Genomic DNA, 16,340 nt, shown 5'->3' on the forward strand with positions numbered 1-16,340 from the left:
GATTTCCCATGTAGGCACCCAAAGATAGGGCGTACATTTCAAATCAAATATGTAGGTGCTTCAAAAATTACGCCTACATTTCATTTTTTGAAAGTAGGTGTAACCAAACAACACCTACATGGATTTTTTAACATTTAGGCGTCATTTTAGATGGTTTTGAGCGCCTACATCATAGATGTAGGCACCTTTTTGTGGGGAACACCCAAATAGGCGCTGCCAAAACAGCGCCTACGTAGTGCTCTTGCGGGCTGCAAATAGCAACGGCCTAAAATTATCTATACACAATCAGCACATTCACACTTGATTTGGAGGTCTGCACATCATATATGGAGTGTTTCACTATGAGTCCCAAGTCAAAGTAACCCTTTGAGGGAGGATTGCTAAGCTTCTCCGGACCTGTTTTTTTTACCTTCAAGCTGTGTTCATATCAAAACACCAAGTTGAATCTATAATTTGCCATGGTAGAACACATCACAGTCCAGGCTTTTGTCCTCACCAGTAAGACTCACACCAATTATGTATATGTTGTATTGTCCTCAGCTACTCTATTTTGATGGTACACTGAGTCAAAACAGAATCCCGGGTGAATATATTGGCCTGAATCATACAGGCATCTTGCATATTGGTAATATCATTGTCAGTCTATGATTAAAATTTTCATTCAGTATCCAAAAGACATAGAAAACAAAAATGAAGAAAGATTGGTCCAAGTTTTTATGGACGTGACCAATTTAGAAAATTCTGGTGAGTATTCTGTATAGTAGCAACACGCAAACCTGCCCGCTGGGGACTGCGACAGCGCTGCTGTGGTCTAGCCATTGTTGCAGTGGACCAAACACACCCTGAGTTATAGCAACATGCAAACCCCGCCGCAGCGCGCCACGTTTTGGGTCAACAGGGATAGCGCTGGGGTTTATCGCAGTGGCTACGTAGCCTCACCGCAGCGCTATTGCAGGGCAAAAAATTCAACCTGAGACAGCGGCGCGCTCAAATGGGGCGCAGCCCGCCGCATTCCGCCTTTTTAGCAGCCAAAAGGAGCTTCAGCCAGGCAAGTTGACAAGAAAGGAAAACAATTGACCAAATCATTGAGGTTTGTTGAGAAGATGACAGTCCCTGTTGAGCTGGACCTGAAGAGATTAAAATCACCTTTTGTGAAATGGCTTGTTGGGTTGAACTTTGGGATCTTGGAAAAACTGATTGGTTTGAAAGAGTACTAGAGGATCTTTCTTCATCTCTTCTTGATATGATCCTTACATCTACTGAATGTAATTCTTTCAGTCAATATTCTATCCATCGACTTATTTTTGGATCTTGGATTTCTTCCTTTGTTAATGGTCTTGATTCAAAATATTCTTCTACTCTTCCATTATGAAATGTTTCAAGGACTGAGGGTACAATACTATATTAAACTGATAAAGTATGTAGTAAATGAAGTTCATGTTTTTGTGAAATGAGTGAACCAGATGATGGACCATAGATTCAAAGTAAAACACTAGGTGGTGGGGTGTGTAGAGGACTTGAATTTGAGTCTTTGAGATCATTCACTTTTGAACTTGGTTCACTGGATTCAGAGTTGATGGGACAAGAGACAAAAAAGACGGGGTCCATGAAGCTGGCCATGATTGTAATTTCATCAATAATGAAGTAGCCTCTATTCTAAGTAAAAAAATAAACATTGGCATACCTACCATTGAGGTGATTCATGGCAAAGTTTTGAATCTGTCAATAATCCTACCATTTGGTCTTCTCTTTTAGATCTGGTCAAATGCAATTGTATTCCTTTTGATGGTTAAAGATGTGAAAGTTTAGGTGACGGGCAAGGTAAATATGTTTTGATGAGGTAATTGACCTGCTTTCTTTCTTTCTTCTGATCCCGAGTTGATTGATTACTTTTTTGCTTCGGACATCATAGACTTCAGTGACTACCAGTTTGCCTAAAATGACAATTTTCATACTTCCAGCTCTGTTTATTGGCCCCCGAGCCACTTGTACGCACTGGGACCCAGGGCTCCCACTGGGGTACCCTCAGTTGGACAGCGGCAGGGTTGAACCGCAGTGAAAACCGCGCAGCGGAGCGGTATCACCCCAGTGAGGTTTTATTGGACTGAGGCAGCGGCGCGACCCCCGCGCCGCCGCCGCGCTGCCCCAGTTTACAGTGGCGGGGTTTGCGTGTTGGTTATAGCCGGGCCGCCGCGCGGGTTACACTGCAGTTTCACAGAACCGTCGTTGCAGTGAGATCACCACAGGGGGAACCCTGTGACACAGGGATGAGCAAGGGGGGCTCATTCTCACCAATTTTGCAGAAGCAGTCACTTATCTTAAATGGTACAAGGGAAATGAAGTAAAGAAACATCAAAATTGTGTAGAATCAACTACTCAATTACAATGTTTTGTTTCTTGAAATGGTTTTACACATTTATCATACTTTCTTCTAACTTGGTCAATTCAAATTCTATGATTGATTTTCTTCTATTTTGTTTGATTCCACTTTTAATTTTTTTTTCTACAACAACTCTCTTTTAATTTAATGGTCACTAGCCAAATTGAGCGGCGGGCACCGCACTATGTGAAGAGCTCATCTTAGATTAATGTGTAAATAATGTTGGAGGCTATGCTGGCTCAAACATCAGCCAGACAGGAAGGCTTTGTGGGGGGTGAGTGTTCGGATGTCAATTCAGCAAATTATATCCTGTAATAGTGTTGATCACTCAATACAGTATGCAGAGCACTGTATATGCCTAAGTATATCACACGGTTGAGGCAACCAAAAGTAAATCAATGCGAACCAAGGGAGAACTGTTATATCTGCTGCTGGTAGCAAGCAATGGGACAGGGATGAGGCAAAGTGGGTTATGGATGTCATGCTGATCATGAATGCTAAATGTGGTGAGATGAAGGAATGGGAGGCATGATGGTTGATTTGAACAGATTTATAGTTACATAACCTTGGGGCGGGGTGATGATATCTCCTGAGCCTAACCCACTAAACCTTAACCCCTAACAGTCTCAATATCAGAGCACCTCAAGTATTGTTCCGTCACAGTATACAGAACACTTTATTGTGTATATCATCATAGGAGTGGTCAAGAAGCAATGCACAGACAAATTGTTCCAATGAATCCTCAATTGCAAATTTGTATGTTGATGGAACGGCTTGGCTGCTAGTGGTTCATGAACCTAAGTATTAAAAATGTAGGAGCTGCTGGCAAGATCAAGTATTGTTTCTCATCATCTTCATGAGCCAGCAGCATGGCGCAAACAGCACATAGCATACAGTCCGCCAATCAAGTTACGTTGCTCCTAGCACCACAGCATGAAATAGGTGGGATGAGTTGCACACTAGATCACATGTTGCGCAACACACCATGCACAAAAGCGTCAAAGAACCTTGAAAATCAATGGTTTTGTGGACCACAACACAAAAAGTGTTGTTGCGGTCAGAAAAAAACCCAGATTCCAAAGACTTTGTTGTGTGTTGGGTTTGACCGCAACATTTATACAACATTTGCGCAACAGTGCGGCATGTAGATTCCGCAAGGTACCAGCAGCGGAGTGTGCACCAGCTGCATTGCTGGCCCAAGGACATCTTCATTTTGGTTGTTGGTACTCTAAATTTGGGAGAAGCAACAATCCACTTTTGAATTCCTTGCTCAAACAAAAGAAAAGCTTTCTGTTTCCCCAGTTTCAATATTTGCTCATACTATTAACAAATAGGTCCATAATTCAATATGCATGATTTGTTGCACATGCTTGATTTCCCCACACATCATTGTTTTTCAAAAAACTGTTTGACATTGGCAAACTTTTCATATAGGTCATGTCCAAGTGGTGGATATTTGCCCTTATTGAAGCTTCTACAACTCAGAGATCAATGAATTGTTCTCTGCAAAACTCAAAGCAACTCATACTAATTGTTCATTGTCTTTTTTTGTTTTCATTATACACTGCTGTAGTTGCCATTTTTTCAACACAGACAATGGTGAACAACCTATTTCAACACACTTGATGAAGAAATGCAGTCATGGACTTTTTGCATTTACCTGATTCTGAGTTTAATCAATAAGTGGTCTCATTGAAAGTGTCAACCTAGAGGATAGTTACACGTACCCCTAAGGAAGACAAGAATAAAATATAAAACATCTTTCTTTTAAAATAAAACCCTGGTCGGTTTTTATCCACATCTCACACTTGAGTATCAAGAGTGAACAACTAAAAAAGAAGATACATACGAAAAGAAACATAATGGTTACAAAAATAAAGTAGACAAAGACAAGCCAGGGTAATAATAAGAACCCTGACTAGACGTTTGAAACGACAAGAGTTCCCTTAGAAACTAGCTAGTCAGGGCAAACTATTATTCGAACCCTGACCAGTTTAGTAACCAGCCTGTTACGAAATAGAGGCAGTCACATACGAAGTACGGACTTGTATAAATACCCCTATGATTTTGAACCAAGGAGATGAGGATCATCCCTTACCATCACACCGCGGGAATTACATAGTTCAAACCCGGATTGAACCGAATTTTGGTGTCCGGGTCCGAAATTTCCTTGAATCGTGAAATTTGTTCACAACTTGTTCGCAATAGGTTTGCCGGTTTCCCTTGAGCGGTACTCTGTTGGCCCCGCGTGTGTATGTACAGCTTCATCATACAACAACAACCCTGATTCCAACCATTCAATCATCTTTCCTTTGTCATGCATCCTCAGTCTTGAATCTTATTCTTGATCCTCTGTACAATTGGTGAATCCTTGGTGACTGATGCTGAAGGGCGTTGTTGTTGTATGATGTAGCTGTACATATACAGGCCGAGCAGAGTACCGCTTGAGGGAATTCGGCAAACGTATTGCAAATGAGTCGTGAACGAATTTCACGATTCGAGGAAATTTCGAACCCGGACACCAAAACTCGGTTCAATCCGGTTTTGAACTATTTAATTCCCGCGGTGTCACCAACAACTTTACTTTTAAAAAGAAACATTTTAAAACTCTTATAACCAAATTTCCAACCTTAAGCAGAAAACATACAAACTAGCATTTCATAACTTGTTTGTTACGACTCTAGCTTGTATCATCTTCTCTCACGGTTCGCAATCCTCTGTTATCCCCGTTACTTTGTTTCCGACAAAAGCTAAAGGACTAGTCGGAATTCCTTGTGACCTCTTAAAACTCAACCTAGTCGAATATAGTTCTTAGACCTTCTTGATTGATAAAGAATTAACATTCTAGACATCGGAAGTAGAACTTACGGACTCACCCTGAGGAAGGATTATTCGTAACCTCCTGAAGAAGACCCGTTGAAATATATTGATTATATTAAAACGTGAGTACTCATTCTTGTTACTGTCTAAGTCAGAAGAACAAAGCTAACTGTTACCTGACCATTAACTCGTAGGCTCAAATTTACTTCAATAAAAGATAACCTTTTATTGTAACAAAGCCAACACCCGCTTGATACTGTTCTAAGTACGCTTTTTTCATTCAGTTTCAGTCTAATTTTGTAGACTCAGGCTGACAGAAAGGGTCTCTCCTTATTGTTCATTGAATTTTCTTGCTTTCCAATTGATTGACACACTGCTACACTGCTACACTTCTCCATACAAATTTAGTGTACAAAAGGACAAATCTAGGGCTTGATATGCCCAACCAAATATGTCTCTGTTCTACAGCTCACAACCCAGAGAATTTCACATTGTTTAAAACACTTGACAGAATCATAATTCTACTGTATTTGACTTGAGTGCAAGTTTTGGTCTTAAAAATTCTTTCTCATTTCATTTGATTGCTTTGAGACAATTTAGAAAATGGACCAACCAATCTATGTATTCAAGACTAACAAAGAGTTGCAAGTTGAATATGATGATGAAATACACATTGATTTTAGTAAAAATGGTCTTGTCTTTTCCTTCTGTTAGAATCTTGAAGTTCATGAATTGAGAAAGAGAAATTGAAGCTACAAACAGATCATTGGTAATTTGTTTGGAGTGCTGCAACTTCCAGAATGACTACAGTCAGATTATTGAATAAAAAAAGAGCATGATTTGAAATTTCCTTTCCCATGTGAGTAAGACTTTTGGAAACCACATTTAAAAAAACAGGCCTTCAGATCACACAACTTGAACTCAATGAGCTCCAGAAGGAAACAGTCATTGTTCATGCTGTTCAATATCCCCTAGACCAAAGAAAGCACTTGATGATGTCATGATTGCCTTTTTTGTTAAATCTCATACTCACAGACAATGAGGAGTGTATATATGGATTAATATATGGATCAATCAAATGATCATTGTGTTGATGTTGAGTGATTTTGACAAAGCAATTTATAAAAAACCCAATCAAATCAAGAAAAAAACAAAAGATTTGATCATAGTCATTTTTCTCATATATCAACATTGTAAAAGTTTGAAGAAGTAGAAGGGAGAGGCACCATTTCAATCCAAAGAGTTTACATACGCAAGCTAGGGAATGAATTAGTGATTTGATTGAAGTACTGCTTGGACAAAAAAAGGAAACAATTCAAATGATTTCTTTTTGCCTTGAAATTGATTGATTCAGTGATCCGATGTGATTCCAATCAAAGTTGATAAAAATTAAGTCTTGTTAGTGTTGTGCAATCAACTATCAAAAAAATCATGACATTAAATTGATCTATAATTTGGAAGTGAGACACCTCAATCAAATTCTGAAAGGAACCATCAAAAGGAACTCAGTTGTGTTACAAAATCAATAACTTAATTGATTCTCCTTATACATAAATTATCAATCAATCGGATGCCAATCAAGACAAACAACACAAAAAGAAACGATTGAGTCTTTTTAGTATCTATTTTATCTTTTATATGATCCATTAATCTATTGAAATAACCCAGTAAGAAGCTTACCTTGAATTAAAACACCAATATCAAGGTCCAAAACAACTTTTCAATCAAAGTGGTGTGAAATTGGTTGATCTGTCTGAGAAATGATTGATTTGATATAAAACATCGTACATTACAATATTGTCCTGATCCAAACTACTGCTTCCGGAGTAAGGTGGAAACATGCATCAATGATTTATTGAAAGTGGTATGAAGATAGAAAGTAATTAGTGTGAGCATCAGCTGGTCAAAACTCATAGAATTAGGCATCTAAAAGTGAAGGTTTTGTTGATGTTTGTCTGAATTCATAGTTTGCCTTTGATATGAACAAAGTGACATAGATCAAATCTTGTATTGAATTTTGAAAATGGTGATAATCATTTGGAAAGAAACTATCAGGAACAATCAGAATATGATGCTATCAAAGGAGTTGACGTTTGAAGAGGCCGAGTGATCTGGAAGTGTCTCAACCATCCTTCACTTTCAATTGATCATCAAAAAGGTTGGACTTTGATGTGGATGTTGATTGAGATGGATGCAACCCAATTTGATGCGTACAAAAATTAAAGGTGGAAGTTTTGTTAAGGATAAGAAAGGGTTCCCTCTGAAGTTGATCCAATTGGTGAGTTATTGAAACAAATCAAGTCGTGAGTATTCTTAAATTTGATGGTTAAGAGTTTGATGAATGGAAAACTAACATATGGAACCTTTCGCCATGCCTTTGTTGAACATGGCTGCATGAAAATCTTGTTCACAGTCATCACACGTCTAAAAAAGGTCAAGTCAATTGAAGTCGGTTATGATGATGTATGAAGACAGGTGATGAGAATCATGACTGACAGAATTTTGGAAATTCCTTCCAAGTCTTCTCAGACTCTACCACCGGTGGAAGCCGGTTGATTGAGTACTGGATGCTTAATGGTAGCATCAGTGGTGAAATGCCTATTCCAGAAAAGTGAAAACCATCCATCCAGAACAACAAAGATGAAATATGAGAAGTAGAACTTACTTCCTAACATTTGATTTGATCAATCTTACCTCTCATGGATCAGTGATGGATTGAACAACATCTCGGATCTGAGGAAATGATACCAAACAATTGGGAGAAATCATGACATCATGATTTGGGAATTGAGATGGGTTTGATAGGATATATTGAGAAGACTTTGAACCAATTGATTGAAGGTGGATGTGATTTAGATTCATAAGTTTGATTGATGATGATTTGAAAATCATCCAAGTAATATGAAGATGAAAGTTTGAAGTTGGAAACTTGGGCCATTCAAAACTTGTGGAGGTTTTGTTGAATTTTGTTTGAATTCATGTATCTCCTTTAATATGAAAATATGAAAATGATGATCATCATGAGTGATGTTGGGATTTCACTGATGAGTCAGACCAACGTACACATCATCAAAATTGACAATGATACATAAACTATCTTGGGTGTTGTTGGGTGAGACCCCGTTTTAGTTGAAAAATTTGAGCACATACAATTAGAGGGATTATGCAATTTCCAACGTAGCAAGTGTAGAGTAGGAGAAAGAGATCTAGGTGAATCCCAAAAAATTAGGCGAGGTGAATTTCCTGAAGATCCTTATGAAATGATGTTTGTATGGTGGGGAGTACGTGTTTGCAATTATGGATAGGCAGGAAAATAGAATTTGCAAAATAGGCTGAGTATGTTATTCATGGAATGCAGGGTTGAAGAAAGAATTCAGTTACGGTTGATCCGTTGATTGATGGATAAACCAATTCATAGTTGACCTTCAACTTGTAACTAGCCAAATTAGGCGGCGGGCGCCGCATTCACAATTCTATGAGCCATCTTATGATTCAGTGTATTTTCAAAGCTGTTACAATACCTATTCACTTCATCCTACTGTGCTACGTCACCCAATTATTCATTGTTTCTTGGTTACTGAAGTGCAACTATTTTTAATTTTACCCAACATAATATCTCCACTATACAAATTTTTTTATACCATAATCTTAGACTCTTGTCCCTCTGAAAGTTAACCAACTGGTTTGTAGTCAACACAATATATCACTGTCAGTTTCGAATTCTCCCCTGGTAAAATCAAACATACACCCTCTAAATATAAGAGACTTAATGAGAATTCCCTGCTAATACAAAGTCATTGAGTTTAGATAGCATTATTGACTTGTCTCTTTTATATGACACATCTCGACCGTTGGCTACCTACTTGATAGCGTAGCTTTATTTAACTCCTTGCATAAACAATTTCGTTATTGATATGAGGGATTTTATAATTTGAGCTCACAAAAAAATAGTGAAAGACCAAATTCTATAAAAAATGATTCGTAGTCGAAAGTGTTTGAGTCGAAAGAATAAAATGAAAAACAAGTTCAAAGAAAACGAACTTCGGTGTCAAACATTATCAACATGACAGAGACTCTAGGCAGAAGGTAAACAAAGAAACAAAATTCAAGCATATACAGAATGATCATTAATGCTCAAAAATAAGTTCTTATTTAAATTCGGGAACCAATCAAAATGAAAAAAAACTATGCGCTATGATGTGAATCGATTAAGTTTTTTTCTCATGTTTGTATTTGAATCTATCTTTAACTTGGGATTAATTACCAAAATCTTTTTCAAAGGCACTTACTCAGCTTCTATCCCCAATTTTGATATGAATCAAATATAGTTACTTACAATTGATCTAGAGCCTTCATTTACGTCTCTTGGCCTCATTCAGTGCTTCATAAGATCCTGATGGGTGCAAAAACCTACATCAGTTTTTACCCTACATTCAACCAAATCGCAATGTATGAGTAATACTTACCATTACCTCCGTATGGTTTATTCCAGATCTAAAGTGGCATTGAATGCCATATGGCTTGAACACTTGCAATAACTCACGGTCTTCAATTGGGTCACCACTTCCTGTTATAAAGATGAAGTGTTTCAATTTCTTCGCTTCTTTCAAGTGAGGTCCCCCACGTATCAATAAAACTCTCTCCCAATGACTTCTACTGCCGCAATAATTTATAATGAGAACTTCAATAGTATGAAAGAGCGACCACTCAAACCAAATCGGAAGATCACGTGAAGGATCGATATGCTTGCAGCGTACAATTCGAAGTTTGAGAAGGGCGTGGATCGAGAGCCGACGAGGAAGATCGTTTGGAATGGTATCCACAGTTAAGCCTTTGAGTGTATGTTGTAAACCCAGCAGCAACAATCTTGATTGCTCAGGTCGGCAAGTCGGTATGTATTCGAGAAGCTTAATGTCTTTAGGACCGTTTTGACAGAATTGACTGATGGCGTCTAAGTTATATCGATGACACTTAATCCATAAATGACGCAGGTTTGGTAACAAACCGGGTTCCAAGTTCAAGCGACGCAAAGCAGCTAATTTTAAAGATAGAGACTCTAACGAAGGGCTATAGTGTAATACCGCTGATAAGGATTTGGAATCATTAATAACTGCTCCTAACATAGTTCCTTCGATTGACAAAGTCTTGAGGTCTCTTATGCGCTTAATTGCAACCACCATACTATCCGAGAATCCAACTGAACGAGAAAATATTAATTTGAGATCTACCAATCTTGAACCACATAAGTTAACAATATCAGCTGCATCCGGCATCAAGATACAATTTGGCTCCCAACGGCTGTATTCGTATTCAAATTGGTCACTGAGCTCATCTGATAAAGCCATGTGATACCCGGTTGCTTTCGAAGCTGGGATAAAGAGAACTTGATTCAAGCACAGTCGACGTAAGTTCGTGAGGTTCGAGATGTTCAAACAGTTAATCCACATATTGACAAGATAACGATTGAAATTTGGTGTTCTTAAACATAAGGAGCTGTAGACAAATCGTGGAATAGCTGCAGCCCAAGATCTAGCGAGCAGTCTTAGTTGAAGCAAATGTACTATTGAAGAGTGAATCAAGAATGATTGGTCTGCGCCATTTGATGGCTCAGTAGTTGTTGATGGATAGATAATACAGAGGAAACTAATGATGTTTTCTACTACTTCTACTGGCAGGGGACGTGAAGAAACCATTGTTTGTTAAACTACCGTCTAAGAAAGATTTGGACGAATTGAACGTAATAAACTTGATGAAGCTTTCAACACCTCCTTTTTTATTTTTTATAACAAACTTCTGAATTACTCAGATACGAAAGACTTGCACTTTGTTATTTTTGGAACAACAGCATATCTATTCGCCAACTTATGCTCGCGACTATCCCTTATAAGTAGTTCCTCGAAGCCTCTTGATTAGGAGATTTCTATGCACTGAAGCACAAATCTGTAGGTACACTCTGTCCTGCTAACCATAGGTGCTACTTTTGCGCTACATCGTTAATTTACAATACTTAGTAGATCCAACATTATCATTTGTGCTCGTCATTATGAGGAACTTCAGCAATGTGAACCATATACCCCTGCTGTTTTAAATTAGATCAAGGAGGTTGGGTAAGTTTATTCACCCGAGTTGTTTTATGCTCTCGAAATTTCAAATCATTATTTCTATGAACAAATATTTTCACACGTATTGCTTCTGCTTTGGTATAGGAGTAGAACACCAGGTTAGACTCACACTGAGTCCGGGTTTTGCTCTATTACTCATAGTGAAAATCTGCTCACCAAAGCGTTTTTGTCAAATTGAGGCCTACGGCCTTGGTCTTATGCAAATCTGTTCTCACATTGATTGCTGGATATACCTGAGCTGCTAAATCTTTCAACAATGGCTCGCTTATACCCTGATTGCGAGCACTTTCCCTTGATTACCTAATATATTAATAAGAGCCACTTTAAACTTCTATACATAAACCGTAATTGTTCCAAGTACGTTATGACCATGGGCACGCCGGGTTTTATGTTTTGGCACCATGTTCCCCTGTCATACGCACCTTTGCTTTGCCGTTAAACTCCAACTAATATACATTCAAGTTATGAATCTAATTCATACTCATCTTGTTATAGAGTTGCAACTTCGGTGCAGGCACCGTATTCAAACTTGGCTTTTTGTTAATACGCATTTCTCTGAAGCATTGATTGGAACTTTCTTTTCTTTATCAATGCATGCCTTATAAAGATGCCTCTCACATGTATTACAATTAACCTCACTCGCTACACCTCTAGTATTATACTAACAAAATTTTAATGAACAAGATCAGAGATCTTTACAAACAATGCACGGACTTGTCGGAGGGTTTTGCCTACATGGATCAATACTTTTTAGTTATCAATATTGCTCCACTGTTAAAGACAATTGAACTCACTTTGATTACTAACACCAACTTTGTGAATTCAAATTCCTGGTGTTGAATCAATTCACTACTCTATTCTACGTTCTTCCACTGCCGTACCTGCACCCCTTCCGAGTTCCCCTATTCCCTTCTGATAAACAACAACTTAACTTCTATCAGCATGCTGGTCAAAGAAAAAAAACACTTATCAATAATTCCTTACCAGTATTTCATAATGCGACAACCTAGTCTTGAAATGACAACCTATACCAAGAGTCTTCAATCTTTCGGTTAATACTTCATCCTCTATTATATACTTTTTGTCAACTACAAAGATCATATGCTTCAAACCTGGCGGCAATGGTAGCTCAAGGACTTCAATGAATTGCTTTCGCCATTTACTATTGCCTTTATGGTACTGAGTAATTAGAATTTGCACACCTCGAAACATAGGCCAACTGAACCAGTCTGGATGCTCAATCAACCCATCAACGTATATGTTCCTTATGACACGCAGTTTTGGAAATTCCATCATTTGTAGATCGTAAGGTATGTAATTTGGCAAGCTATCCATAAAGAATACTTCTAATGTAAATCTAAATGCTACGATTAGTCTTGTTGAATAAGCTTCATAATATGTTGGCATCACTTCTAAGACTTTGACTGATCTGCCTTTGACTTCACAAAATTCACTAATCGCTCTGATGTTTTGTGGATGGCAACCGACCCAAAGGTGAGTCAATTTTGGCAGAGCCCCGAGGTCCAATTTCAACGACTCTAAAGTACCAAAATCTAAAGATAAAGATTCCAGTGCTTTAGTTTCATTCAATACTGCAATTAAAGAGTCTGAGTTATTGACACCATTATGAAATTTATTGCCTTCCACCCACAAAGCCTTTAAGTTCTTAACGTGCTTTATTGCTAGGATTAGATTATCCAAAAATCCAACTGAACTCGTAAATTTTATCTTAAGACTTGTCAAACTCGAACCGCAGATATTGATTATTTCGGCAGCATCTTGAATACTAATTGATTTTGTTTCAAAATGTTGGTACTCTAATTCCAGCTCCTTAAGACTTTGATCACTGATACGGGCGCAGAAAGACCCCGCACCAATATCCGCCTGATACATAACTCGGTCTAAAGTAAGTTGGCTTAGATGTGACATTTCCGAGACAGACAGATTGTTGCATCGTAACTTGTTCAAGAAGCCTTCAGCATAAGGAAATGCTAAATTCAACGAGCCATACACCGCACGATGAATAGTGCTCGCCCATCCTTTGTTCAACAATCGAAGTCTGAGTAAGTTAATCATGGCGTCTTGATTCAGAAAATCGACTTCGGCACTATTGTATTGATCGGCCTCTAAGTATGTTTCTTCATGACATAAGTGAAATACGATAAGCTCTATTACTTCTACTGGAAGTGATGGTGTTGAAGACATGTCTACCTGTCTTGAGTTTGGAGTCCAGGCATGAGCTGATGAATAACCGATTGAGATGTAAGCTTTATTCTCTACATTGAGTAGGGACATTCCCAGCATATAAGCTTCGTCTCGCCAAACATACCACTATTTCTTAGTTACCCGAGTTTTCACTGCGTACTCCAACTTCTTAATTTGAATTTACTCTTCAGTTAACATGGGGTTTATTATTCAATATGATAGTTACTTTTCATAGTTTTCATTCCCAATCCGTCTTGTGTGGCGGCTAAACACATCATTACTATGCCTTCTGAGTCTCTTTGGCATTAATGTTTACTTTTACGTTCTTAATTCATAATTGTGTTTTTCAGAGACTCATTTAACTCCTTTTGTATTTACAATGTTAGGGATCCTTTTGTTATTCAGTTATTACGAAATACTTACCCTTCAAGCTCATATTTCGGAAGGTAATTTAGTTACGAATTCCAGCTATGGGACTCAGAAGTGAATTAACGAACAATGTATGCTTGAGCTTGAGACACATGCGCAAGACAAAAGCTTCTAATCAAGACGTCACTAAATACTATGAATTCAAAATTGATACTTAAATTACTTTGCTACAACTCTAAGGACAATCAAGTACTGGTCACTGTAATTGATTAATTAACACAGAAGTACCTATTTTCATATATCCGTCTCAACGCCTCCTGTGGTGCCAATTTTGATTATTCTACATGGTACAACAATTTTAGGACAAATAAGTTTTACTATCCGCGAAACATAGATCACGAATGGAAGTGGCCAAATTTAAATTACGTACCAATTTCACCCAGAGTTCCCCAACTACTGCTGTTCTTCAATATCCAACTCTTTTACACAACTCTGTTAGGGGAAGATCTATAGTTAGTTCAATTCCATTAACTCTATAATTCATAACGTGTTAGTCAACTTACTAATATCTCAGTATGAGACATCTCCGTACTGAAACAACAGCCAATACCATGTGCTTTAAATGCAGCTACTAAATCAAAATCCCACAGAATCTCCCCTTCTCCAGTAAAGAAAATGAATTTTTTCAAGTTCACTGCTTGTGCTATTAAATATGAATTGCTACCAGTCATAGTCTCGTACCAATAATCTCTAGTATCTGAATAGCTAGTAATAAATACTTCAATTGTTTGAAAGAAGCTCCATTCCAACCATATTGGCGGACTTGCCAATGTATCAATTAACATAAAGCGTAAACTTTTCAATTTAGGAAAACATACGTTATAAATAGTTGGCGGAATTTCATCAGGGAGACTGGTAACAAAGAGGCCTTCTAAAGTATTCTGAAGTGCACAAATTATCGGAGTCGGGTCTTGATTCAAGTTCACTGGTACGTATTCCAGTAATCTAATATGCCTCCCTGCTCCTAAGCAGAAATCACGGATAGCATCAATGTTACCAGGGTGATAGGTAATCCATAAGTGACGTAAGTTTTGTAAAGCTTCAATTTCCACATTGAGATGTTCTAGATTTGCGAGTTTTAATGATAAAGACTCCAATGATGCTACGTTGTTTAACACTGCTGCTAAAGAATCGCAGTCGTTCAGTGTACTTTCCATAACAGTACCTTCAATTATTAACTTCTTGAGACTACTGATTTGTTTTATTGCTACGACTAAATTGCTTGAAAACCCAATAGCACCATGAAATGATAATTTTAAGTCTGTTAGATTTGAACCACATAGTTCAATGATATCTGTTGCATCCTGCATCGAAACCCAGTTTGGCTCTTCTAGTTCATGATTGAATTCGATTGGTTCCAGAGTTTCGTTTGGCAGTGTAAGATCCAATTTGGAGTGTACGCTTTGTATATACTTGAGCTGATCAAAAGAAAGTCGTCGTAATGAGGAAATATTTGTGGCAACCATCAAAAACTCCCACATCCTTGTAACATAACGCTCAGCCCAAAGAGATTTCAGATTTAATGATGTATAGATAAATGGTGGTACTGCGATTGTCCAAGATTTTGAAACTAATCGCAAATCTAGTAAATGTTTGACTGATGTAATTGTCAAAAATGAGTTGTCAGCGCTGTTCATTGGATTAGCGGGTACTACCACTGATGTAATTGTCAAAAATGACCTATGATGTGTTCTACAACTTCATTAGCGGGTACTACCTCTATACTATTATAAACAAAACCTATGATGTGTTCTACAACTTCAACTGGTAAATTAGGAGATGGATGCATTTTATACGTCGTCGTACTCAATTTCGAAAATCTGATGGCTTATTAATGTGCAGGGATAGCGATCTATGGTACGTCTAATCAAATCTTGGGGTAGGAAAAATCTTTGTTAACTATTTATATTTTACATCATAGTCAATATATTTTCCGCTGTCTGAAATGACAGATCTACAACACAGGTTATCCCTGCAGGCTCTGAATGAAAAACAGTTCAAACACAGTAACTACGATTCTCATGATTCCCGCTAATCTCATCAGTATATTTGATTGGCATCCGAGATTTAATTGCTCGTGTTGCTGTCGTAAGCTGTTTCTTCGAACGCCACTGTGGATGTTCATAACCCCCAACGAATCGAAGAGCTTCAGGACTAAATACGCAGCTATCATATTTATCAACTAATCGTGAGAAAGCTGAATAAAGTATCTGGTTATCGGGAACATAACTTACATCTTAATGGTACTTTGTGATAATTGTAGGAATAGTCTTATAAGTTCGCATGATGGTAAGTATATCCCGCAAACCACTCAGAGTCTACACGTGTGGGCATTCCAATACATGATTTTCTTCATGTGGAGTAGTTAGTGTCATTGCTTTTGA

The 16,340-nt window shown here is 37.9% G+C and overlaps 3 protein-coding genes across 3 annotated transcripts; all 3 read right to left on the reverse strand.

Moving 5' to 3' along the window:
* Nucleotides 1-9,552: 9,552 nt before the first annotated feature.
* MELLADRAFT_109089 (uncharacterized protein) lies at nt 9,553-10,893 on the reverse strand (the record flags this gene model as incomplete). The annotated part of the gene is made up of 3 exons (XM_007413088.1): nt 9,553-9,593; nt 9,744-10,031; nt 10,524-10,893. The coding sequence occupies 3 exons, from the start codon at nt 10,891-10,893 to the stop codon at nt 9,553-9,555; spliced, it is 699 nt and encodes a 232-aa protein (XP_007413150.1).
* Nucleotides 10,894-11,845: 952 nt separating this feature from the next.
* Nucleotides 11,846-13,617, reverse strand: MELLADRAFT_109090 (uncharacterized protein; the record flags this gene model as incomplete). The annotated part of the gene is made up of 3 exons (XM_007413087.1): nt 11,846-11,983; nt 12,307-12,784; nt 13,265-13,617. 3 exons carry the CDS (start codon nt 13,615-13,617, stop codon nt 11,846-11,848), a joined length of 969 nt encoding a protein of 322 aa, XP_007413149.1.
* Nucleotides 13,618-14,349: 732 nt separating this feature from the next.
* MELLADRAFT_109091 (uncharacterized protein) lies at nt 14,350-15,593 on the reverse strand (the record flags this gene model as incomplete). Its single annotated transcript, XM_007413086.1, has 3 exons — nt 14,350-14,388; nt 14,460-14,920; nt 15,452-15,593. 3 exons carry the CDS (start codon nt 15,591-15,593, stop codon nt 14,350-14,352), a joined length of 642 nt encoding a protein of 213 aa, XP_007413148.1.
* Between the last annotated feature and the right edge of the window lie 747 nt (nt 15,594-16,340).

The sequence above is a fragment of the Melampsora larici-populina genome, assembly GCF_000204055.1.
Source record: "Melampsora larici-populina 98AG31 unplaced genomic scaffold MELLAscaffold_34, whole genome shotgun sequence".
NCBI classification, from domain to species: domain Eukaryota; kingdom Fungi; phylum Basidiomycota; class Pucciniomycetes; order Pucciniales; family Melampsoraceae; genus Melampsora; species Melampsora laricis-populina.